Source organism: Epinephelus fuscoguttatus, linkage group LG8 (assembly GCF_011397635.1).
Source record: "Epinephelus fuscoguttatus linkage group LG8, E.fuscoguttatus.final_Chr_v1".
NCBI classification, from domain to species: domain Eukaryota; kingdom Metazoa; phylum Chordata; class Actinopteri; order Perciformes; family Serranidae; genus Epinephelus; species Epinephelus fuscoguttatus.
Genome location: NC_064759.1, coordinates 27,091,156 through 27,118,550, shown reverse-complemented (window position 1 = coordinate 27,118,550; position 27,395 = coordinate 27,091,156). Strand labels below are relative to the sequence as shown.

The following is a 27,395-nucleotide window of genomic DNA, read 5'->3' as shown; positions in this document are numbered from 1 at the left end:
GCCCAAAATGACATACAGTGGGCCTCAAAGGCATTATCTAACCACTTGAACTACACTTACACACACAGTCTTGACTTTCATACATCAAGGTTAAACCCACAGTGAGCAACTCTGTGGTCTGTCTGTCTGCTCTCGTGTCTTGGGAAAGATAACAAACTGGCGTCTTTTGTCGACATTTGACGTGCGGCCCTATATCATGCAAATCAGTAGTAAAGAAACACAGATAGAGTTACGCAGGCAAATCAGCTTCACCTCAAATGTAAAACATAAGGATGTGCGTCTTATCTTGAGGACAATCCAACAGCTCTTTCCTCTCTAATGTGTCAGTATACATTATGTATGATGCAGGATGTGGGAAGCTCTGTTTCCACTGCTTTATCTCCCCATCAGTCGACTTGACCACAATTAAAGTGACAATAAACAATGGCTTCAAGCACACACATAAATACTGAGTTGACACAAAAGCACCACATGGAAACTCTTCCCGTCATTATGCGACCGCTAGCATTGCAACAGTTGACATTACTGAGAACTGACTAAATGTTTTAATCACTTAAGTTCCTTTAAGATCATGTTTGTACACAAAGGGAGAATGTGCAATTACACTGAACTGCTTTTTTCATTCGACTTTTCACAAACTTTTCAAGTATGCCTCGAAATTCTCAGAACTTGATAGTTGTTGACTAACTGAGTTTCCATATAGAGGGAATCCATCTACCAAGCTTGGTTTGGTGGCTGTAACGCTAAGAAGAATGTGAGTTATGTGTGTGTTTATGGGAGTTTCTACTCTATTACCCTATGGAGACCATGATGGAGTAGATGGACCGTACAAAGTCCAAATTGCGGTATATATTTTCGTCTCATATAGATCCAAAGACCATTTTTTTAACAGAAGAGTTTACAGTTACATTGTACAAGGTTTTGTGGAGAACTGGCTGTATGACTGAACCTGAGAGGGCTAGACAGGCCTCACTCATTAGTCTGGTTTCCACTGCAGGACCAAACTCATTATTATTCACTTCCCCCCAGGCAAAATTAGTCTCTTTCCATCTTGTTGCCAAGGAAATTATTAGTAAGCTAGGCTGACATTTCAAATAATGTTTTAATCACTAGTTATAAACAGCTGGTCGATCGTTATTGAAAATTAATGCAAAAAATCATTATAAAGAACATCTATTAAAGTAAAATGGCACTGGGGCTTTATGGAACAACGCCATGGTAACGAAATATGCTTTGAGTGAGTATAGGCTCTGTTGCGATGCTCCGAGATACACGTTAATGTGACAATTAGAAATATTCCCGTCACATCACAACTTTGTTTTCAATAAACTTTAGGCCTCAGTCGGCCTAAATGTGGTGTCTCCTTGGCATCCAGTTAAACGAGGGAGCACGCTGTATTCTGGTTTTCTCCCACTAGTTCAAGTCTTGGCAGGCTGTATTCTCAACATAACCGCAGTGGGTTTGGAAAGATGCTGCTGAAAGTTGAGGCACTTTGTCTGAGACGGGTGAAAAGCCAAATATTTTCTTTGTTGCTGTTTTGGTAGTGCCCGAGAGTATCTTGAGTAACGCTTAACATTATCACAAACAGTGTCACACCACTTCCTTGTGAACGTCTGTTAAAGGCTGACCGATCAAGAAGCACTTTATCCCTTCGCTCACTTAATTACGTGAGAAAGTTTGACTCTTGTCCGCAAATGCAAACAAACTGAGTCATTGATATTTGAGTTGAGCCCTTTAAAGTGAATCACGAGGCCATCAATTCTAAATATGCGTACGCTCATGATACTAGCTCATGTGGAAACTGACCCATAAAGGGTAAACATTATGAACTACTATCAACTAACCACATATAGACTGAAAAATATCTTTAATATCCAACCAAAAGCCATTATCGTTACTCAATCAGCTTGAGACAGACATCAGTGTTGATGTAAAAGACATAATTGCAGGGATTGGAGTACATAAACACACATACACAGACACAGGGACACACATCTGTGCGGAGACAATGCAGGCACATCCTGGCAAGAGTTGTCAACTTGTGGTAAGCAAAGAGGTTGTTAGTGCTGAATGGAACACATTCCCGGTGCCTGTGCCATAACTTGAGCATCTGTGCTTGTGCAACTATGTGAATGACGAGGCCCTGATTGCTACTTCCTCTTTCTCTTCAACCACAGACAAACACTGAGGTTCACTGAAGGTCAATGGGCACTGACTGCATAGTAAACAAATCCGCCCTGAGAGTTATTTCACAAGCCACTCAGCATTTAATTAAGGACTAGTGCTTAACTAGTGCTTGTGACATGTAGTGAGGACTGCTTTTTTTGGATTCCGTCCCTGAGGATGACTAAGTGATGATACTGTAGATGTCATGTTGGCGTGTCTTGAATGAACCAACGCATTGTCTGCAAGATATGGCACCACCAAAACACACACCCTATTGTACACTTTACCTGTCAGTTCAGATAAGTGACATCATTTTGTTAGGCAGACTTTGTAGGTTAATTAGATTGGTAGCTAATTTGCTCATTGTCACTTCAAACACAACAGCCGGGTCAGTGAGGACGAGAAGTGCTGTTGTGTGTAAACAAAAAACCTTACAGCAAAACAGAGTTTCCTTCTATTAGATTTGCTATGTTATATGCTCTATTAAAGTCTTACTGATATTCTACAGTTGTTTTTACCAAACTCAACTTGCCAGAAGTTCAGTGACCAAGCCGTGATAAATATGGTGAGGGTCCGCACAGTCTGCACACATGTAGACACATGTGCACACACTCACACACATGGAAATGAGATTAGCTTCTTCAGCCTTCACATGACCAATGATTACATTAGGTTGCAGTCACAGGCTGTTACTTAGCACGGCTGGGGTCGCAGGTCAGGAAAACACCCTCACAAGACACATATCAAACATGAGATACACACTCACCAACACACGCAGACAGATGTTAATTCTCTACTCTTCTTTTGAGTAGTGTGACTAACACTAGTAGCCTATTCCTGAACTTGATGAAATGTTTGTGAGTATTTCTGCGGTGCAGAGTTCACAGAGTTTTAGGGTGGAACAGGTGCAGCTGGATAAAGTTAGGTGGGAGTATGTTCACTCAAGTGGAGAAGTCCTAAAATGGGTGAATAAGAGATGGCTGCCAAAAAAATGAAATTATTTTCCAATTTATAGAAAACAAGAGTGGTAATATCTTTTAATGTCCTATTTGTCAGCAACAATGTAATGCTTGCTTCCTGCAATAAAGCATCAACTGATGTCACACTGGTTGCTGTAGGCTTGTATTGACTTTCCATTTAAAATTCTTCAGTGTGGACAGGTTGTAGTGAAAGGAAAAATAATCTAAAAGCATTTAAAGCATTACTTCTGAAGTCAAGTTTGAAGTTTTGTTCTTACAACACTACACTTGTTTTTCTTTTCATCACTAGGTGGCTTGTTAAAGATGAGGTGCATGTGTGTGTGAGCAGAGCAAAGGGACAGAAACTCGCCAGCATGGACCACACTTAAGGCGGACACCACAGAGCTGATTTAAAAAAAAAAAAAAAAAAGACAGACAATTTGTAGAAATTAAGGTACAGGAATGGACCAGTAAAGCAGAAGGAGCCACCCACTGGACCACTTAGCACCTGAGTGTATCTAAAGTCAACTGAGGCCTCCACTTCACCTCCTTTCCTCTCTTTCTTCTTCAGGCCACAGCATCTTTTTATTGTGACACTGGTTCAGTGAAAAAATTCTTTTTTTCTAATTCCACCCTCAAGTGGGTCGGAGCAAAGGCTCAGTTATGGAGCACACCTCTGCTCCTTGTTTAATTTCCTTTTCAAGAACACTTCATTACTTCAGCTGCTTCACAACATGGAGCCTTTGACCCAGAACTACAGACAGTGGGTGAGAGGAACCGTAAGAAAACAGAGGAGAGGATGTGGAAGAGGCAGTAAAAAAGATGGACCCTCTTAATGTGCCAATGTGGAGTGGTAAGTATAGACTGTAAACAACAGCTGCCATGTCGGTGGAGAGGAATCAAGCATGCCAATAATTAGCAGCATCCAAACATATTTGGTCTTTGCATAAAACTCTATCTATGGTGGCTTCTTCACAATGCAACCAATATGCTTGATTGAACATTATAGCGTAAGCAACAACCTGGACAGTGTGTCTATTCCACAAACTGACTTACCTAGATTATCAGCTGCAGTGCAGCATAAGGAGTAGGATGGTATCAGAACCACATGGGGAAAGGAAAAGGGGAAAAAGATCCAAGTCAACTGAAAGAGTGCCAGCACTTAACACTAATGCATCACCTAAAGGTGCAGTCTTGTGTGTCTGGATGCTCATTTAAGTATCGTAGGACTTTAAAGCAGTTGCAGTAACTACCAGTTACATTACTTGCCACTTTGACAATTCAAAAATAAATGCCAAATATCATCAGGCTTTGTTTTCTACAGATGACATCATCTGATAAACAGTATCCTAAACAAATGGTGTATCAATATTAACAAACAAATGAAAAAAATCTGAAAAATGGCATCAGGGTTATTGTTTCTTTCCTAACTGCTACACTGGTCCATTGATCAGTGGATTTAGATTTCACAATGTCTTTCAAAAGAATCGTGCTAACAAATTGTGTGGTCCATCTTAAGCTAATGCCAGCAGTGTTAACGATTGTCAAAGTCATGCAAACAGCTGAAGGGCAATGACACAAGTCTTACACAACAGTATTAGTAAAGATTACTATTAAAATCTACTGCATAGTAGGAGTAAGAAGAACCCCTGCCCTGTTTGTTTTACTTTTTCCTGACCTGAACATCTGTTGACTTTAGGAATGTGAGGCATCCACTGAATCAAACCTGAAACGATCAACATCCCTACACATACTGGAAGCATATTCATCCAATTCCTTTTTTGCGCATGTCATTTTTACTCTAGGTAGGTGAATGCGTATGTAGAGCCCGAGCCAAGAGAACTGCAGAGGGAGAAAGCCCCTGCCCTCTCAGAGACTGTTTACCAAGTAAGGTAATGTTTAGCCTTACTAGATCTGCACAAGTCTAATCAGTAAGGACAAACTTCTCCTATACACATCAGTGCTGTCTTCTGAAAACCTCATATATACAATTTGGACACTTTCCAATAAAAGATGTTATTTTCCTTCACAAGTTGTTACTATGGCTTAACCTTTTTATGATTTCAATAATCAGATGTATCTATTAGTCCTTTCAGATAGAGGTCTTAAATCCAGTACAGCAAATCAAGCTTAACTAAAATACTCCCAAAGCACAGGTGCACATCGTTTAAGTAAAACCAATTTTCACCAATAGATGAGTTGCTGTTTTTCTTTCTTCTGTCCTGATCTACACTTCTTGACACAGCATGCTGACCAGAGATTTCTAAATTTAGCTGCATCGGTGTCCAAAAAACAAAACAAAACAAAAAAAAAACAGAAAACCCAGATGATTGATAATTCTCATAGAGGTCAATAAAAACCACATTTTCCTGTGGGCTGGCTTGTGATGGCATATATGGGAGAAGTACTGACTGAGAATTTCATGAAGCCAAGCCTTTTTTTTTTTACTTTGCTTAAGATATATGTATACAGCTTATCTTTTAGCATGAGGGGCATAAAAGAATCATGTTTCATGCTTTTGATTACATTGCACACTGATAGAGGATAACAAAAACTTGTTCTTGTTTGCTTGAACACGAATTGAATCTGAAGACATTCTCTGACAGACACTTGACATGGTTATATTTACTGAGTTTAGCAGACAATGCTCATTAAGAATGTGTTTCCAATACTTTGCTAGTTTTAGTCCTGCACAATAAATAAATCTACTGTATATTGTGTAGTATGACGTTGTTCTGGTTTTCATACTATGTAGTCAAGATTTTACTAGTACAAGATTTAGTTCAAGATTGTTGGCACAAGATTTGTCTCCACTTTTATCCGATTTAATGTATTTAGCAGTTATTTTGTTAATTAAAATAAAAAATGTAGGCGTTTTTTTACCTTTCTTTGCTTTCTTCTGAAGTTTCAATGTGTCCGAGGACTTCTTCTTTATTTCTTGCCGGGCTCTTTTATACTCTGGTTCAGATGGACAAGGGAAAAAACGTAAATGACTGTGTGAAAACTTGGTGTTGACGTTCAGTTTTTATACACTTAGTCATAATCTGTGGGACAGTAATCAACAAAACAAAAATGGTACAACAACCTAAATGTCAACCTATGCTTAAAGTCATTGTGTGTATTCACACTGACATGAATAACGAGTTTATGATCAGGTTTTTTAGAGTATCTTGTTTATGTTTTGAGCATGTAAACACCATATCCCATTTTAAAAACCTAGTAAGCCCATTCAACCCGTTAACGAGGAACCAGGATACTGGTGCATACAAACATTTAATCAAGGCAATTGAGAGCCACTGAGTACCTGAACAGGTGCGGCATTAGCCAAGTGACGTAACAAAAATACAAGAAAATGGCAGCTGTGACAGCATCTCACTTCTGGAGCAATGAAGAAAGTGGGTTTTGTCTTTCAGTAATGAGAGAGCCTGCAAATCTTCATCCATTGCTCCCTGTCCTATACACTGTGACAGTGACAGGCTGGCTTCAGTGTGGAGAACAGTGATATAAGAGTGGCGTGGCTGCTTTCAGGAATATCGTTAGATGAGTGAGAGACAGAGAGAGAGACGTGGATGTGCTCATAGCAGGCAGCTGTTGGCAATCGGAGCCTAACAGAAATTAGCAGCTAGGTTGTAAAGTGATAGCAACTGTACAGTGTAGTGTTTAGCATTTCCTGTCACTCTCATCTCCCATTGTTGGTTTGTTTTTCCAAACATCAGGGCACCTGTGCTAATAAACATATGTAATCAGTAACCAGATCACTAGTATTGTTCCTGTATACAGGGAATATAAATAGCCTGATTTCTCTGGCTTTGCTTATGCAAACATCATATCCTGAGTTGGATCATAACCAGAATAAGCTTCATAAATGGGTTATTCATGTCCATGCAAACACCCTCATAATAATAATAATAATAATAAAACAATAATAACATTATACATACATTGGCACTTTACAATGCTTTCAAATGTTAGGGATGTATCATAAGGTCAAATGAATATCTGGATCAGCAAGTTATAGTTATGTATGTGTTCACATTTGTTTGTCTTACCTTTAGCATGGTCCTTGTCCAACGTGTTGACTCCTCTTTTCCACTCCTCCATCTGTTCTTGTAAAGGGTTGATTAGACCCTCCAGGAAGCCCCTGCAAAACACCAGGATAATTACTTTTTTTTTTTTTTGTAGAGGTTATTTTTAGGGCTTTTTGCCTTTGTTATATTGCAGCTGGAGAGAGACGGGAAAGTTGAGATAGGGAGGGGTAATGACACGCAGCAATGGCCTGATTAGTTAAACCTTTAATAAGCAGATATTTAAGACTAACCTTTTCACTCCTGTAATTCATCTAAAACACCAACTCCTTGGGTTTGATATGTATGCAAAATATGTTTTAATCACCAATTATATGGCTGAGCAACCTTATTTTTTAAATGTAAAATACCAGAGCTGCTCTGCAGGGTTTGTCAGTATATCTGTCATCTGATTAGACAGTCGCAGACAGACTGTCAGACATAAATATCTAGGTCTGGTTTGCCTGTCTGTACGGTCTTATCTGTCAATCATTAACAGGCAGAGAGAAAGGGAGAAAAACAGACTGAGAGAAGAAAAGGTCTGCCTGTGTCTGACTGTGTCACAGGAGGAAGTAAGAAGCTTATGCAGTCATGTCCGTCAATCATTACCCAACTGTGTCCGTCTTGTATTTGAGATGTATTTGTGAGTGTGTTGAAGAGGCTGAGAGTGTGAGAGGTAGGCAGCTGCAGGCATGAAACTAAAATTAGATGTCTCCCTCTTGCAGACATTTCTCCAAAGTGTGTGTATGTGTGTGTGTGTGTGTGCGCCAGTAGGTGGGTGGTGGCCACAGCCCCCCTGTGCACAGCCCCTGCTATGGAGATCCGAGTGGAATCTCTGCTGAAATGCCACCCGAAATTAGAGAGCCCCTTGTCTGTGTCGTGTGTGTGTGTGTGTGTGTGTGTGTGTGTGTGTGTGTGTGAGAGAGAGACTACACTGAAACATTATAGATGCTAGTGTTGCCAGACAAATCGTCTCTTCCCAGCATTCCGCAACAAGGGCCATCCTCACCCACACATACACAAAATGTCAAGACACAGAGGATATGGTGAAATAACAATTTAAATAGAGACCATTTTATTGGAGCTGCACTGTGAGGGAAGCAACTTGGGTCAAAATACACTAACTGTGACTTGATGATATAGGAAACACTGCAAAAAGAAATAAACTTTAGATGCTTGTCTTTGAACATTTAAAAAAAAGCTCTGTATTGCTGACAACTTTTTGTCAAAAATCTAATTATAAGCAAATGTTGCCTCACTCCAAACTGGCAGGGTGTGAGTGTGTGTAGAAGGGATGTTTATGGGACATTAGAACTCCCTGTTAATAATCCCCTTTTAGCTCAGTAATACCACAGTTATGGGGCTTATGGACATGGTAACTCCAATTAAATCCCAGCTCACACCCAGCCCCTCTTACATCCCAGACAATCATTCATCAAAATTGCAGATGGGACATATCATATCATATCATATCATATCATATCATATCATATCATATCATATCCTGTATGTTAGTAAATGTCAGTAGTACTCTAGTTGAAGAGAGACAAAGAAAGGGTAAAAAATGTGGCTTACATGGAGAACTGTTTTAGTTTAGCTTCTATGCTGCGATGTCGCATACACATCCTGGTCAACGCTGATCCAATGTCTTTGGTCCCACCTGAAAGACATAAAAAAGACCAAAAAAATTACATATACATGAGCTTTAATGTGGAAATTGCTACAATCATCCACTCATCAACACAACCAAACATCAGATATTAATCAGTATCACTACAACTCATTGGAGAAAGATGGGATATAGAGAAAATATTAGTGGGGGTCAAACTATACAGAGGAAAATATTCTTTGAATGATAAAAGAGTGCTCAAACACTTGACAATAAGATGAGGGCTAGAAAAGCCAGGGATAAAGGCTAAAGGGCAAATTCACACTGTGATTCAGAATGTAACAAACATATTTCAACTAACTATACGAAGTGACAATAATTTTCATTGATTATAAATACAGAAATGTATCACATCCGCTTCAGCTACTCAGCCTGCTATAAAATAGGTATCTTAATTTCTCATTTATTTATTTGTATGTGAAAAGATGCAACTACAATTCATTGCACCCCTTGAAGATTGCTGTACATCTAAAACCTGAATGTAAAGCAGGCTTTGTTTATCATTATGTCATGAGTGTTATCTTTTCCTGATTTTAAAGGCTGCATTACACTAAAATGATGTCATTTTCTGTACACACCAACAGTCAACCCAACAATATTGTCACAATACTGATATTGTGGTGTTTAGTAAAAAAAAAGGGGAAAAAAAATCAGTATACAGTGGTGCTGTTCAGGTATAATGCTGCGCTTTAATTGATTTCCTACTACACTGAGAGTCTATTGACTGCAGGAGAAAAAAAGTTTCAGGACTTCATAAATAAAACATCTGTAACATGCACTCACTGCCCCACTCTCTGCCCCACTGTGGGAATCAGTGTGAAACATAGTTACGAACTGCACACATATTCAGGTCAAGAGCAGTGAAGGGAAGTTGGAGCTGGAGCCTTGTAAATGTGCTAGAGGCTAATTTCAGTTTCCTTCACACAGGCTAACTAGCTGTCCACTGGAAGGCCTCAGGCTCGACAGCTAAGCAGGGCCCTGACGTTGATTGACAGAACTATTGTCTGGCTGCTCAGTATGACTGGTGGGTTTCTCTGTGGGGTTGAGGCACCACTGTGAGTGTGTGCGTGCATGAGAGAGAGAGCGAAGATGGGGGCAGAGAGATCTTGCATGAAACTGTGTGGGGTGCTTGCGACATTCTGTTGAGTGCATGAGAAGCCCAGTGATACTCTCAGTTGCGTGGTTTCGTGTGTGTGTATGTGTGTGTGTGTGCGTGTGCATGTGTTACAGACAGTTTGATTGTGATGATCTGATGTGATGTGTGAATCCCCACCAACAGAGCAAGCCATTCTGCTGTCAGCACAGTCCTTGCTGCATGCAGAGACACACACACAGAACTGTCACTCACTCACACTCAGATTCACAACACGCACACGCACACGCTTGTATTTCTCTCCATCAGAGACTGGACAAAACAGTTGAGAAGAGGCTGCTGATTTGGCCTACAACACTCACTCATGATAACTGGAGTGGTATAAAAAAGACCAGGAATAAAATGAATAAACTGAGACAAACCTTCAAATTATAACTTTACTTTCAAATGGTTAGAGTTAATATTCCAACTAAAATGATTAATAAACAACAGATTTATGAAAATGCTTGCACCAGGACCAGACTCCTCAACACCTTATACTGGTGTGAGATTTTTTTTAGAGTTACCCCATGTGAACTGTGAATCTCAGGCTGAGCTGGAGTGGGGAGAAGATGGGCTCAAAGTTTGGAGCATATGTTCTGAATTACTGAACGTCTAAATTCCATGATCATGTGTGAAGAAATGTTGAGTGGATAAAGTGTTTTCTTGTGCGTATTCCTAAGTTTAAATAAGTTTCATAGATATTTGATGTCAGTTTTGCAAGATGTGGCCCTATTAGACAAGTTCTCTGCTTCTGTCTCTTTGTGGCTGCCTGTGGCTGCCAGACTGAATCAGTTCAACACAGTGGCAAAATATCTACCCTTTGCTTTACTCCAAAACTAAACCAGTGGAACAGCATCTGTACTTTTAAGTCTCAGCTGCTCACTGTGCTTTGCAGAAACAAAATGTAACACAGAGACAGCGTCACAGTGAATTAAGCTGTTCTAGATGTTTAATTACAACTTTCTGAAACATTTCAACAATACAAAATTTAATGTCAGTCCCATTGAGCCCATTATGACCTCAGTTTTTCCCTCTATCCATTCATTTATCCATTCCACTTTCACTGTGCGTGCTTGTTATTGCAGAGGGTGTGGCTACTACATGCCATAAAAGACCTTTCTGTTATACAACACCATAATTCCCATTCATTCCTGCGTTGACTTGTTTAGTCATCCTATCCATCCATCCCTCTGCCCATCTCACCCTTACTATGAGTACTTGTTATTCTAAAAGGGTGTGGCTGATAGATGCCACAGTGCCACAAGGAGGCCACGCTGCCAAAAGAAAAAAAAAGAAGGTTTCAGTGCTGCAAACGTTTTTCATTTGGCTATTACTGTAGAGTCATGTAGCAAATGCTTTCAAAAGAAGAGCTTCGGTTGTTTATTCATCTGCCAATACCCACCTACACACCCACCAAAATCTGCTCTTGGCTATATACAAAGGTGTGCCGTTATGGGTGTGATAAAAAGATTAAACTCCAGCTCACACACAAGTCAGATTTTGTAAGATTATTGCAATACCTCTCTGGATGGCACACTTCCTTTCACCAGGTTGTATTTGAAAGAGACAGAAATTTGTCTGCAGACGTTAGAGTTGCTCAAGACATGGGTATGGCAAAAGAGCTCCTCCCATGCCAAGAGCATAAACGGGCAGAAATAACAATTAACTGAGCCTTGCAACTAAATGACAACACCATGGCAGCATGATAATTATGATAATGCTGCCATGTTAAGCTAAAACAATTCAGCAATACCACATACTCCACGTGTGAAATAAACTTTTTGCTTCCACAGCAGGTAGCAGCCATGACTGACAGTTACCAAGGAAACTGTGTATGTGTGTGCCTGTAACAGTGTTACGAGGTTAGGCCCCTTTAGTTTTCTGCCATGTATAAAGTCATTGACCTGTCATACCCTTCAGGAAGCATATTCACACCATACCCTACACATGCACTCCAATATAATGCACAGTACAGCAGTGTGTGGTTGTACTGATTCAATGTCTTTGCACGCTTTTGCCATATTGTGATATTATTTTTAAAAAAAATACAATTCTCATTAATCATGATATCGATTTCAACCATATCGCCCACCACAAGCCCACACATGACATGCAGTCAGAGAAGTGTTAAGGGTTAGGGTGCTGGTCAAAAGTAGATATCAGGCCAATCTGCCCTGTTTGTGGAAAGTCGCTCTGTTGCTCTCAGGATAAAGTGGCTGCTAACACACATCGTCTACTTTGTCTAGCACCGAGTGACCCCTGGATAGAAATAGCTCCATTGGCAGCACCAGCTGTCTACCACACACACACACAGACATGCACAAAAGCAAGCTTCGATTGCTTCAGTGCACGGCCAGACCGCTGCTGTGTGTTCGTGTGTGTGTGTGTAGTGGCATAGCTGGCTGTCAGTAGAAATAGCTGCTGTGTGACACGGTTGTTTTGGAGGCTTGTAATTATCCCTGCACCACCAACACTTAACCAGTCAATAACACACACATACACTATAGCACCATAAGCTTGGCTCTTTGGCGCATTGGTGTACACACGATGCTTAACTGATGCCTTTGTTCAAACCTAGTGACCCAGGAGGCAGCACGAGAAACTTCAAGAAATTTTAATGGTTCACAGTATTTCTGGTCCACACAGGATTTAGGTAGCATTCCAAAAAACACCAACCTTATCAGACCTAACCAGTTACTATTGTCCCATAGTAAAGGGTAGACAGTATAAAGTCAATGGACTGTCTTGCAGCTGTTCATCAGTTCTCTCTGTATCAGGTTGTAAAACCAACAAACCACTACTTTTCATTTATGTCCTACAAAGACTTTTTCTCTTGGTCTGTGATATTTCAGCTTTCTGTGGGTACAGTTTCAATAGTCATAGGATATTTGTGACAGAGGTGATAGTTTTCTGTCAGTGTGTGTGTGTCTGTGTGTGACAAAGTGACAGAGATAGTATAGCAATTTGATGTCAAGCTGCCAAGTCTGTCTCTGTCCTCAACCCCCTTCCAGACTGTTCCTGGGAATGTCACACTGTGCTGACGCAGTGTGTGTGTGTGTGTGTGTGTGTGTGTGTGTGTGTGTGTGTCTGTGTGTGTGTGTGTGTGTGGTTTTATGCATTTTGTAAGAAAGCAGATAAAGGACTTTAAAACGGCAGTAGATAAAAGGTTAATGTATTGATAAAATGCAGCAAAAAGGGATTCTTTCATTTAACTAGCGCTCATAATGATGTGTAGCCTCTTGGTCCATGGTTAAGACATCCTGTGTGAGAAACCACTGTTTATTTTGGCTAGTCTTGTAATTAATTCACTTGGTAAATAACCATAAATACAGGTGGAACAGGAGTACCATGAACCATGTTCACACAACTCTGACTCTCACATAGCACACCTTTATTGTTATTACATAGTGGGACTTTGCTTCTACCTTGGGCTGTAGCACACTTAACTCTCTCTATGTATCCCAAATTGCCAACTATCCAGCCTAAAATTTCTGACTTATTGCTAAGTTTCTTTAACCTGTCATTCATTTATTAAAATGATACATCAGTCTAAAAAGGTACTCATGTAGAGCCTACAGTTTGTGCTTTCTGCTAAACCCACTAAAGAAAGTGTGAACACACTTGGCCAGTCTGAACCTTTACACAGATCTCAGCTTCTCATTAGAGAACAGAGGGAAATCTGATATGAAGAGAGAAATAGGAGTGATTTAGGGAGGAGTACAGAAGGAGGAAGGGAGAGAAGAAAGGTAAAAGTTAAAAAAATACATTCATATACAAGGCAGAAGAGAAACAGAGAGAGGAGGAGGAATAGCACTTAAAGGCAAAAGGGGAGAAGGAGAAATAAAGAAAGAGAGAGGGAGTGGGATTTGGTTGGGGTAATTTTGACATGAAGATCAGAGAGGCTTGCTAGCTAAAAACCAACTCTGTATGGGCACCAGATGGTCGCTGTTAACCACGGGCCAGTGGTTACACTGATAAGAGACTGGAGACCATACAGCTGGATACACACACATGCACTTACCCAGCTGGACAGAGGTAAGGAGATCTGTTCACCAGCTAATTAGAGAGCTGGAGAAAACACTAAGGCTATATCTGCACTACGCCGGCTATATTTAGGAACGCATCTTTTCCTCTTCATGTTGGGCTCCAATCGAACAAAGCTGGGAGGAGTTACACCGAAAAATGAGCGGTGGCATGTTTCCAAAATAATGATGCGTGTTTGCATGGCTGCGTGTTATCTAGCAGTAATGTTAAGAAGCCAAGTTTCCATTGCCTCCAGCTAATAAAGGTGATAACACAAAGCTGCTGTCATTAATCTGTTTTGGCTGTCTTGTCAGACCACTTTGTGAGCAACAACTGGTGATCACATTGACAGTTTTACTGTCAATGTGCAAGAATTACAGTAGGCACAGGTGGAGTTAAGTCAAATCTCTAACTTAAACTATTCCAGGTGTTAGGAATCAGAGCAAATTCAATGGGAAGAACCAATGTAAGTGATCATGGAGAGAAGAATGGCCCCAGAATAAAGTTTTAACATGCTGAGACTCTGCAGAGTGAACAGGCTGACTGTCCCACTTCTTATTAGATAATAGCTATGCCTTGTAGTTATTGTTTGTTGCAGCTGTTGTTTTGGTGTTTCAGTGTTGATGAAGTAATGTAAGAATTGACTTTTTAATCTAATAAATATAATGTATCCTAATTTCCTTAACAGTCACTACTTTTTGTAAACAAACTATTAAAAAATAACCTCTTGTTCTGTGTGGCAAAAAACTACTGAAGTGCGTTACTGTCTTCATAAGATCTGAATCATTTTACAGATTCTTAGCATGATGTCTTTGAAAACATACCACACACACACACACACACACACACACACACACACACTAGCTGAGCAGTTGGCATGCCCAGATGGAGCCACCCACATAGCACACAAACAGGCTAGGATTTCATTCATTGATTTATATTTCTGCTCTGTCAGTCTGGTAGCTCACTGTAAGTCTACAATTACATTTTTCAATTAACAATAAAATAAGTGGCGGATGTGACTACTTTTAATGAATCTGGAACCTGAGGGCAGCTGGAATAAAGTCAAATGATCGACCAAAAATGATCTCTAAATCTACCATACTATTCATACCAGGTAAAGGGGTTAAGTAAGGAGGTATGTGGGGATAGTATCTGCATGGTCTGCAAGGTTAACGGCTTATTATAGTCTGCTCTGATGGCTGCCCTGGCCTCCTTGAGAACCATCTCACCTCTTCATTCATCAATAGCTGATGACAGAAAGTCAGCTCACCCTGTCTACCCACACACACACACACACACAAATGCACACACATACACTTGACAGTCAGCAAGTCTGGCCTCAATGGGCACCAACACATGCAAACGTGTGGGCGAGCAAACACACACGCACCTGCTGCAGTGTGACCAGCGCTGACACACAAAAAACTCTGGACTGTCTGACTACAGCTCCCAACAGCTGTCATCCACAGACAGGAGAAGGAAAGAAGAAGAAGAAGATAGAGAGAGAGAGAGAAAGAGAAGTTGAGCAGGCAGAAGAGGTGCTGAAAGAGAGGAGGAGCAGGAGAGAGAATATAATGATGAGGACTATTTTCAGATAATGTAAAAAATTCTTTAAGTATAGAGCTGGAAAAAAATGTTTTCTTGTTCTGGGACATAGTTAAGTTGATTAGTATACTGGAAATAACATTCTCAGTTATATGAAGGTCTCAAAATTGAAGAATTTCATGGTGAAATCTGAATTTACTTTGTGTTGTAGCAACCAGTCTAGCATTATCTGGTTTTATTTAGACATACTGTACACACTAGTGAGGACTGTAAACTACTAACCATTATACATTTTAACAGCCCCTTTGCTTACTTCATAGCACCATATTCACTGAGCACTGACAGGAGATAAAGACGGAGGCAGGGCTGGGATCATTAGCCAGGTACAAACCCATGACGCTGTTTGCCACTGGTTTGCATCATAGTAAAATGAGTCATAAAACAACTGCCGGTTGACGTCTGAGCGTCTTTGTGCAGACTGTGAATGACAGCAGGATGTGTGGCTCAGTGACAATATTCATCAACACTGGCAACGGACCAACAATGAAGCAGATCGTGATACTGACTGCAATTCTACAAAGATATTCACAGTCTGTATTCTTTTAAAGAACCAATAGAGAAAACTGTAGTATGTGTGTCAGTGTGCCACTGCAATGCAGTGAAATGCATCCTGAATAGTAATGCATGACACCCTCTCCTTTACATTACTCTCCTCTCCTGAAGGCTGTATCTCCTCCTGTCTCCTCTTCCCTCTCCTCCCTATCTGCCATGATCTTGTTTCTTCTTTCCCTCTGCTGCCCTTCCAGTGTCCTCTACTATTCCCATCCCATCCCTTACTTTCTCTGTCTTCCAACTCACTTGCCTTCTTTCTCTCTTCACACTACCTTTTACACTCGTTCACTCTATTCTGTCATCTCACTATTAATGTGGAAATTATCAGCAGATTTACAGGGACAAATGAGTGCTGTATATGGAGATGATTTAGAGATCTAGTGCTTTCAAAGAAACATAACTGTTTGGGTCTGATGTACACTATACAGAGCCAAGGCTGGTAACAATAAGTGTGTCAGTGTGCCACTCTGAAGCTGCACCCTGAATACTAATGAGCGCTGTACAAAATTCCTGCTAAACTTTACAGCGTTGACATAATGCTTTTTTAAAATGTGTCGTGAAGAGCGGGAGAGGGAGGCAGCAAAGACAGGGGAATGTAGGAAAAGGTATATATGTTGACTTTATTAAAACTTGGATGTGAATTAGTGAGGAGGGCCGAAGATATAGGGGGGGACAGAGAGTATAGATGACAAAGAGGAGTCATTTGAGTGCGACAGTATGGCACCTCCGTGTGGTTCTGCAGTATGAATGCTAACGAGGTCTCGAGGCCACAGATAAACAAGAAAAGATAGCCGACAAATGCACCCATTGCTCCGTGCATCTCTCTCTCTCTCTTTCTCATTTGGATGCCTACAGAGCTACTGTATCTCTGCATCCCTCCTCTGTCACTCTCCCCCCTTTCACCGTTTCTGTTTCATAGCACTGTGGTCTGAATGGAGACTAAAGCAATGGATGGGAACCAATTAAGATAACAAGAATGCATTGGTCTCGTCTACAAAATGCCACCATCCTTTTTCCTGTCACACTCTGTGGTGCGCTGTGCGAGTTATTTCTCATCTTGCACATTTGCTGCACATTCAGTCCTTATTTACAGAGAGAAGGTGATTTCCATTTGCCCAATACATCATCATTAGTACTATCAACATTCTGCATCTATGATCTGTCCCATGATGTAGGCACTACATCTAGCATGTCTTGGGGCGCCAACATCAAAACATTTTCTCTATTAGATTATTTTGTGCCTACTGTTGGACTGCTGCTGTTTTGTAATTGTAGTCAAACACATTTGGTTGCAGCTGTGAAATAAAGTGTGGATTTAAGTGTGGTTAGGCGGTGTTACATACTTCAGTTTGAAGTGTTTGTGAGGACATTCATGTTCCTTTTCATAGATATAGTCCCAGATTTTAAGGATGATTCTAAGTGAGCAGGTGTTTCATTTTCTGAATAATACACTGATGGCAGAAAAGCCCCCAAAATAAGACCTAAATGAGGATGGTTGCAGTGCAGGCTTCACACAAGAAGGAGCCAGATGTCTGCTGATGTCTACAGCATGGGTCACAGTGTTCAATCAGAGAAATTAAACAGCACGACACTTCTGCCTGGAGACTATTAAGAAGAAGAGTACTGCATGGTAGTTTGATCTCTAGGATTCACAAGCCGCACAAGGAGGAGTACAAGAGAAAAGTATCAGGGTGGTCTCTAGACAGACATCCCGAGCTAGCAAACAGTCTCCAGGCAGACTTGATATGGTAATTTATGCTAACTGGCTTACTGTACTCTTACAGTGCTATGTCATAACTGCACATGTTGGCTGCAGCTACAGATTGCAATGCAAATGTAGGTCATGGAGGAATTGCACCCCCTCCCCTTTATTCTACTGTATTCCTTTGATTTCTTATTTTAAGCCGTTCTCTCGCTGATCTAGTTCTCTATTGTGTGCTCCGATCTTTCTGTGCTCGGTTTAGTTTTCTCTCTTTCTGGTTTCTTTCTGCACTGGCTTAGTCCTCTGCTCCCACCCCTCGGCTCTGATGTCTCCGAATGTAGTACCATAATGTTAACATGGTGCCTGAGTTAATCCAGTCGGTAAGCATTTGGGAAGTTCAATGTGCGGTCAAAGTCAGGACAGAAATAAATGCTCAAAGAGAAATGGAGAATGTCCCATGGGAAAGTGCATGATGGAAATACAGCATTTTGTTGCATCCTTGCAAATGCCATCTCTAGTGACTGAATATTGAGAAATGCTTCACAGTGTTGTCTCAAGAGACACTACTTCACTCATTTCAATAATAAAAAGCCTCCACAGCCCCTTCTGTCTTATTGTTTCCCACATAAAGTAACAGAAAGTTAACATCTGATCATCACTATGTCGTTAGAGCTGCATGTTTTGGGGAACAGTCAGAATGATGGATTAAGTGTATTAAGGCAAAATGTACGATCTCTGCTATGTGTAAGTGCACAAGCTTTTGATGTAAGGCTAAATCTGTGACCACAATATAAATCACCACAAGTGCCATTTTATTTCTGCCTCATTACCATTCAATGCATCAAATGTGTCGCAAACAAATAACCCCTCAAAATCATCACTTGTTGTAACAGAACTACCAATATGGGGCTTCATGCACTCACAGCCAGTGTTTGCATATTGTTCCACACAGCACGTAACAGCTCAACAGCAGCTATGAGTCCGCTGCCCAGAATCTATGCAATTAAAGCCCCCAACGAGGGGGTTTAAGCGTGTCATAAGATGACCAGAGCGAGAGAGAGAGAGAGAGAGAATGAGAGAGAGAATAGATTACCCTAGAGCCCACTCTTGCTCTTTTCCGGGCTCTGGTGCCCCAATTTTTCTCTAATCTTCCTTACTGGTCTGACACACATTCCACAGACAGATAGACAGAAAGGATTTACTAGGATCTCTACCAGTGAACTAAATTCACTGCTTTTTGGTTTAGGGTATGCAGAACAGAGAAGCAGTGGCAGTAGTAACTGCAACTTACAACAATTAAATCAAGAAACCCAATCAACGTAAGGCAACATTAATGCACTTTTGGACAAATGAGACAGAAGTATGGACTTGCATCACGTCAGCATATGATCACAACGTGCAAAAAGTCTGATGCCATGGTTAATCATTCACAGTGAAGAGGACAGAGGTTCCTATTTCCACTGCAATAACTGTGTGCAACACAAACACCTGAATAAACTAAGGTCTGAGTCATGAGGTCTGAGTCACGTTTGTCTCCTTGTATGCAGGACTTAAGTCACAGCCAAAGTCCACTGCTTTATTCTCACAGTTTAAATTGCAATTTTGTAATTCTTTACACTGTGACCACGGCAGAAATCTCAGGTCAGATCTTAGGTGCAAATGGGTCTCAACACCACAGCAGAATAAAATAAACACAACTAAAACAATATTAGCACTAGAAAAAGAATGTTACAACATGCATGTGTTAAATCATACAGAGAGAAACTGGTAATTCAAGTAAGGAGGGTGGAGAGCCACATTCATACCGATAATTAAGACCTTGTAGACACATGCTCTTGAAAAAAGCCTGTAGAACAGATTCAGTGCTCAATACTGTCAATACTCCATCTGGGGGCTTATGCAAGAGGTTTACTTGGGAGCGACATTTCTGAAGATATTACGACATAAGTCACAATGCAGTTTTGGTATGGGTGTGAATAAGGAGCGGCACTGTATTCTCTCCTGCGTAAGAGCCCAAGGCCATGTAAGGAATGTTTCATTGACGAATAAATGTATCTTACATTTATTCATATGTATATCATTCAATCACTTTTCTACATTTCACAGCAAAATGCCTTACTATAGAAATTACTGTTTATAGCCGTAATATTGTAATAGCAAACACTATCTGGTGTTTGCTATTACTAGTAACTGGGGTGTTTGCACAGACAACTGTGTGTACTAAATACACAACAGGCTTCAAGCAAGTTCCCATGTATTACTGCCAAAAGCTAAACAACATTAATCAGTATAGTAATAGATAGGACATCTACAACCATGACAACACCTTCTACACTTCTACGCAGAACATATTCACCATCCATAAGCTGTTTGCAAATAGGAGGAAATGATGCAAGACAGAAAGCAAAGATGGGAAAAACTTCAGTTGTATAATTAACAGACACATGACAGCAATGGAAATCAGGTTCTAGCCTAACTTGCCACTTCCTTGAAACCAAATGGGGTATCAAAAATATCTACAAAACTTGGTTTTTCACCTCCTGCACTCAGAATGTGCCGGTGCCCTTCCCTTTCCCTGTGGGGAGAGAGACTGGGAGGCCTCTAGTCTGGGAGATACTGGTGATAATTTAAACCAGACACATACACACACACTAGAGAGACTGAACTGTTTGTCAGTAAAACACAACACTGCCTTGTTTGCAATAATGACCACCAGATTACATCTACCATGTGTGTGTCTGAGCCTTTACATGCATATTTGTGTGTGCATGTGTGTGCTTGTATATGTGTGTAAGAGCCCTCTATGCTGTCAAAAGAGTTAGCAAGGGGACATTCTCCACCCCAGTGTCACCCCACATCCATCCGTCCACCCGCCCCCGCTCACACACACATATACGCGCTCTTCACACAAACAGATCATTCATTGGGAGTGTTTTATGAAGTGTCTATGGGACGATGGGGAACAATCCACACACTGAAAGCTCAACCCGCTGACTGAGTAACTTAAATAGACTGAACTTAAACCATTACTTATCCATCTATCAACCCATACAATGGCTGTATTATCTCACACACTCAATGTTAAACTCACACCTATTAGATCTATTTAAAGAGCAGCATGCTTCAGCACATTTTGCCAGACATTTCCTGATATCATTTTTTCCCCAAATTAGCTTAAAATGATTGCATATGGAATATGTATGTGTGAGTATGAGGTCACTTTATCTTATTCTAAAAGAATTAAGTTTTTTCAGTGACTGGAAAGGACTGAATGAGGCAACACTTCATCCAAGTTCACCTTCAGTTGCCATGCTGCAGCAGATGGCTCACCTGCCCAGTAACACTGCAACAAGCTGATGACGGCATCCCACTGTGCATGTGTGTTTCCATCTCTGAGCCTTTATGCAAATGTGTGCTGTTGTAGTCTGTTCTCAAGTATGACACATCAAATACTGGAAAATCTGAGCATGCAAACATACCTTATACTTCTCTTACTTCCTAATGCAACCTAGCTCTTACTCTCCTCTGTCTCTGCCCACCTCTATCTTCCCATATTTCTCTGTCCTTGAGAGGAGTTTCAACTGAGCAGAAAGTTCCTGAGGATAAACAGAAATGGCTCGGTGTTGCTGTCACAGAACGGCTGTGTGTGCACCTGGCCTCGACAGCCTGGACACAGACAGGAGGTGCGGGTGTAGATACAGAGGAATGGAGGACACGGAGAAAGAGATAAAATGAAAAGAGAAAAAGAGTGAAGGTGAGAGTGAGAGAGAAGGAAGGGACAGAGGAAATCAGACAGGCAACCTTACATGACTTTGCTTCGTGGGAAAGTGCTCAAATACTTATAAAAGTGGAAATGGGAAACAAATTACATGTCAACACGTAATTTTCTCTTGACTGCAGGGATTGTCAAACTCAAATCACTTCATTTAGAGCCAAACTTTTCAGACACAAAGTTCTCATTAGGCCAGATTAATCTTCCTCTAAGTCATTCAGTATTTTGGCTCTCATCAAGGCCTTGGGAGGGCAGCTCTCTGAGTGTAAGCTTAACCACCTCTGTGAACTCCAGAGTGAGTCTTTAAGCATGTGCGTGGAGGTACAGAACAAAAGCAGACTGTGTTGGATGACAGCATGGCTGCTGAGATGTGGTCTTAACTTTTACAGAGAGGAAAAACCTAAAATTAGCACACACATTCACAACCAATACACTTGTGAACTGGACACAAAAAAGACACACAGGCCAATGCTTTCAGGTAAACAAATTAGTATATGCACACAGAGTCAGCAGACAGACGCGATTACACACACTCTAGAGTCTAGACTAGCTTGGTTGCCCTCAGTTTCTCAGAAACATACACACCCACAGAGGGAAGAGATGTTATCAGCCCAGGGTTTTCTAATCACTTTATATAAGTGGTGAACATTTAGGAAATGTCAACAACTGAGAATGAATCATCCATCAAGAATTACTGGGATTTAAAGGTGCACAAACACAAGAAGAACTTGGTTCTTTACTAATGTACTTGTCTGCTGCTGTGTGTTTCATGGACAGTGACAAAAATAAATGATTAGCATTTAGCCCACCGATGTCAGGTTTCACATTATCACAGGATTTACAATTGCTTAAGGCCAGATGCAAATCAGACAACAGGATTCAAAGTGACTTTCCCCGAAAGAAAATATAATCATAAGACATGTCCACCAATGCAGAAAGGAGTATCAGTATGGCAATGTGCTTAATAAACGCCTATCAAACCCCCTCACACGGTGTTAAATTCATTTGCCAAAGAAATGTGTTTTGAATTTGGCTTTGCATGCATGTCAGATGTTCCAAATCCAAAGCTCACTGGTCTAACCGGGTTTATGTTTAAACAAAAACAGAGAGCAAACAGCGCTAACACCCACCAACACTTGTGTGGACACACACTGCATGCACGCATAGTCAAGTGCACAGAGGATTCTCTGATTCTTTTCTGGGTCAAACACACTCAAAGGTGTTTGGCCTACTCTCCTCCGTGTCTAGAAAACATATGCATTCCCTTTCTGTCTCTCTTTTGGAGAGAAAGTATCTTATGTCTTATCCTTTTTGTTCCACACATTCACAGAAAAACAAACACTCACACTTCTGTGTCCCTCAACTCAATGATAAGGGCATATTGGAGCCTAACTCTAAATTTGCAAAGTCAATGGGCAGATGTTCGTATTAGAGCAGATGGTTGCGGCTACATTTTTCAAAAACATGTTCTTGTATTTTCTCTGTTAATGTGTTTTATAGCACAAACTAAATGGCATAGCAAATGAGTCTATACCATGTGACATGACAAAAGAGTTTGACCCATAAATTCTCAAACAGCAGAAATAAAGACCAGCATTAAATCAGCCTGAGGAATCCATTGTCCGCCCATTCAAGAGGGGCAGAGATCATTTTGAGCATTTTAGTCTGTATGATTGAAACTTTGCTTATGCTGTGTTCGTTTATGTGTGCATGTGTATACAAGGGTGTGCAAGCTTGAATTAATCTGTGAGTCTATGCATGAGTCTGTGTATTTGACCCATTAACTGATTTAATTGCTGGTTCCAGTGATCTGTAAGTTTTCCCAGGATGAGGTCAGGGCTAACAGAGGAGAACAGAGGGTGGATTGAGAGGCACGAGCTTGTCCAGGGGATGGGATCTAGGTCTGGACTGGACAGAAGACAGGAAATGTACACGGCCAGGCTGGGCTTGGACTGAAACTGGAAAAGAGGACAGAGCGCTGTCAGAGAGGGCATTGAGACAGTGGGTTAGTTCAGGATCTAAGGCTGCTCTGTAACAGAGGCCAAGCCATGAACTGAGAGGGGCCTGATTTTTTTTTTTTTTGTGAAGCTGTATGGGGGTCTGTCTATCACACAAAGCCTGCTTAGTAAAGTGAACAAAATACAGATGAATTAGAATAAAGTCTGTTTCACTAAATTTCAATTTCACTTCTGTCTAGGAGGATGTCAAGTCAAAGTACATCTGCATTCAAGTAAAACTTGCTGGATTATCAAGAATTACTGTCAGCAGTTCAAAAGGAAAAGGGCATTATGTCAACTTATTTCAGACTGGATCGCTTCTTTACTTTGACTAATGTAGGCTGGATGAGTGCTAGTTCACAGTAATTATATGGCCCAGCGTCACTCAGTATAAGGGGATCAGAACAGAGGCCTCATTGAGGAACCACTAGGGCATACATACTCACACATACACACAAGAATATGTGTAGCATGTGCTTGCCTATACGTACACATGCACCACCAAGCTCAAATCCCAGCACCCACAAGACAACCGACAAACACACATTATTTAAGTCATCTATACAAATTACTAACCCTTCTCTTTCCCATTTAGACTTCATGGATCCCACTGTTTTCACTTCCACATTATCCATTCTCAAAGCATCAATGACCAAGACTGAAAAGTTAAAAAGAGTAGCCCCTTTTCCACTACCGGTGCAGACGGGTATCTAATGCTGTTATACTACCTCGTTGTTCTGTAAACAAGGTACGATTGCAGAATGGAGGGAAAGAGTTGTCTCACTTCTGGACCGGAAATAGAGGTAGTAACAGCACTGAAACAATGTCTGTATAAACAGGACAGCCAGCAGGACAGGATAATGGGTGGCACAGGTGTGACGTTTTGTTGAGATGTTATGCATGCCACCCACTGCAGAAGAATTAAAAAGTAGCTGTTAGCACTTAGTGACTACCTCAAAAAGAAGAATAGCGGCCGAACATGTCTGCAAATTAGGAAAACAATGAGGTCTTGAGGCTCCTTAACCTCCGAGTAGAGGATGAGATCAGATCAGCCGCCATATAACAGACTGTAAATGATGCTGCCATCCTTTGGTTCTGTGTAAAAATGCAAAGGTGGCATGAAGAAGCCATACTGTGGTGTGATCTCTGTGTAAAAAGGACTCGTGATAATATGTGAATATGTTACCTATGCCTGTAACAGTGACAGGCATAGATAACAGTTAACAGTTGTGACAGCTTCTGACCTGCATTAGCAGAGGCGCCAAGTGCATTACCAGATGACTGGAAATAGTGGAAGGTAAATCTTTAGGGACATCTAGGCTTTACAGCCCCACCTACCCTGAATATCCGCTAAACACAGCAACACAGAATGGACAAATATTTATACAACATGCACGTAATCTGCTGTTGTGATGTTTGTCAATTGTCTTTTTACTGTTTCAGAGACATCCTATTTTATAATGTATAAGAAACAAACTGCAAATAGTTCAACATGAAGAACAAACACACCTCTAAATTGGAAGTTATTTTCAGGTGTTGAACTCATTGTAGGCACACAGGGGCCTCAGTGGAACTAAGCTATTCCATAAGGAGGAGCGGCACTGATGTTAATGGAAGAGGTTATACAATGGGTTGAAGCCAGGCAGTGTATAGAGGTCAGAAAGATGTAGCACAGCTACTTTGTCATAACTAGGAGCAGCCTGAAAAATATGGAGCAATGAGAGCACTTGGCAAGGGCATCTCAAGCAGCATACCAGTATGGTAAAATTAGCACTGGATTATTTTACTAGATTGATTATTTTCATCAAAACACCCGTAACTTTATTCCCACTATACATCATTACACTTTGATTATGAGAAAAGTTTAGCTTACTTCATACTGTAGATTTTGATCTGGGATTTAGGATTGCACCCAGTATCTAAACACACCTTAAGCATCTCAATTCTACAACTCCCCATCCTCCGCCTCTCCACTTCTACTGAGAGACAGATCATTAATGTTTAATAAAGGCTGCAGCTTACTCAGACATACTTCCAGTCAACATATATGCTTGGTTGATGTTTTGTTTTTCACCATTGGCCCAAGTGCAAATGTTGGCTGCTCCTGTCTTTAAACGCAAATTAAAAAACATGTGCAGTCAGATAAGGAGGACAGACACAGAGATAATTAAGGAGTATAACTGGATAACAGCAAGTATTGTTGTAATGAGACGAGGACTGAAATATTGGCAACAAAGGCCAGCATTGTTCCAAACAGACAGGATGTGTGCCTGACTTGTGAAGGGAAACAAGTTTAATGTGAAAATAAAGTGCCTAGGAAAATATTAATGTTGACCATACAGTGGTCTTAGATCTTTAAGCCTTATGGATGTGTTAAAACAGGTCATTTATGATACAAAATTTCTTTCCCATCTTTGGTGTTACACAATTTCCAAGGCAAAACCAAAAATACTGTTTATTGTTCATGCAAGGGAAGCTTTTAAAAAACTAACTGCACATAAAATGAAAACAACATGAGCTGTGGTGGTAGGCTGAATGTGATGTAATGCTCTGTTTACGATTAATTATCCTCCCTCAGAACAATCCCAATAACTGGATAGGTGACTAGAGGATTCAAGTAATTATCGGCTGTAAAAACATGTTCGTACAAGTTAATAATCTTTTAAGGTCCAAATACATTTAACAAGCTTCTACATGCCAACTCTGTGGCAGGTGTCTATTTCTTCTCTACAGAGTCAGGCGTGTCCAAACAGACTCAACATTAGAGGCTGACAGAGCCACTGAGATTAATATATACACAGGCACAGCCACACAAACACACTGTGATATACTAACACACTGTATATGAACACACACACAAATACTACATGCACAGATAGTGTCCTGACAGCTGCTAACCAACATGTGACACAGGTTGGTTATTTTTACAACTGTGAACTATTACGCTATATGTGCTGTGAGAAATTTGGTGTTGCATGTGCGTATGAATGTGTTTTTGAGCATGCAATATGCAAGAACGACTCAACTGGTAGTTTTTCCCTCAGACAGTGGTTTTCAAGGTCAGATTCTGGGGTTTAAAGATGCGTCAAAGGAAGCCTCAAACAAGCCATCTACTTATGTCTCTAAAACATGCTAGAATGCTAAGCCATCTACCCAGGAAGGGATGTCTGCATACCAGTAACTTACCATAGTCTCCTAACCTTTGGTAGGTCATAATAGTCTTCAACTTTATCAAAGTTAAAAACCTTTGAGGATATACTCTTACAGCATTCCTGTCTGCTTTTAATTCCAACAATATGCAAGTCTTGGAAAGGGTCAAAATTGCATTACTGTGTTATTTTTAACATCTGCTCTGTTGTATGGAATGACCTCATCTCCCTCTGCAGCCTGGTTGCCATCAGCTGTTTCAGCGTGGCTGACTCGAAAAGAAATCTCACCACTCACCCACTATGTCACTCTCACACTCCCTTGGTGAATGGAATACCACAAAGAGGTAGCACTGGTATACTGTATGAACACAGAAACACGCGTGCACACGCAAGCTAAAAAGAGACGCGCACACGGGCACACAGAAACAGATGCATACACCAACCCATTATGCGCAGAAGGAAACTATGACGAAAGTATAATTTGATGCAAAGCAGAGGGACAGAGGGGATCTACATGAAATGGCGCTGGATGAAACAAGAGAAAGGATTATTCTTTTGCCTTCTCTGTTCCTCTGTTCTCTCTTTATCTCTTTCGCTGT

At 40.8% G+C, this 27,395-nt stretch overlaps 1 protein-coding gene across 1 annotated transcript in view; it reads right to left on the bottom strand.

Moving 5' to 3' along the window:
- The window catches only part of LOC125893551 (protein MTSS 1-like), a 54,317-nt gene that overhangs the window by 12,085 nt on the left and 14,837 nt on the right, over positions 1-27,395 (bottom strand). The window contains exons 4-6 of the mRNA XM_049584283.1: positions 8,765-8,849; positions 7,175-7,266; positions 6,009-6,083 (exon numbers count right to left, since the gene is read on the bottom strand). Of these exons, the coding sequence (XP_049440240.1) occupies positions 6,009-6,083; positions 7,175-7,266; positions 8,765-8,849 (252 nt within the window). The remainder of the gene's footprint in view (positions 1-6,008; positions 6,084-7,174; positions 7,267-8,764; positions 8,850-27,395) is intronic.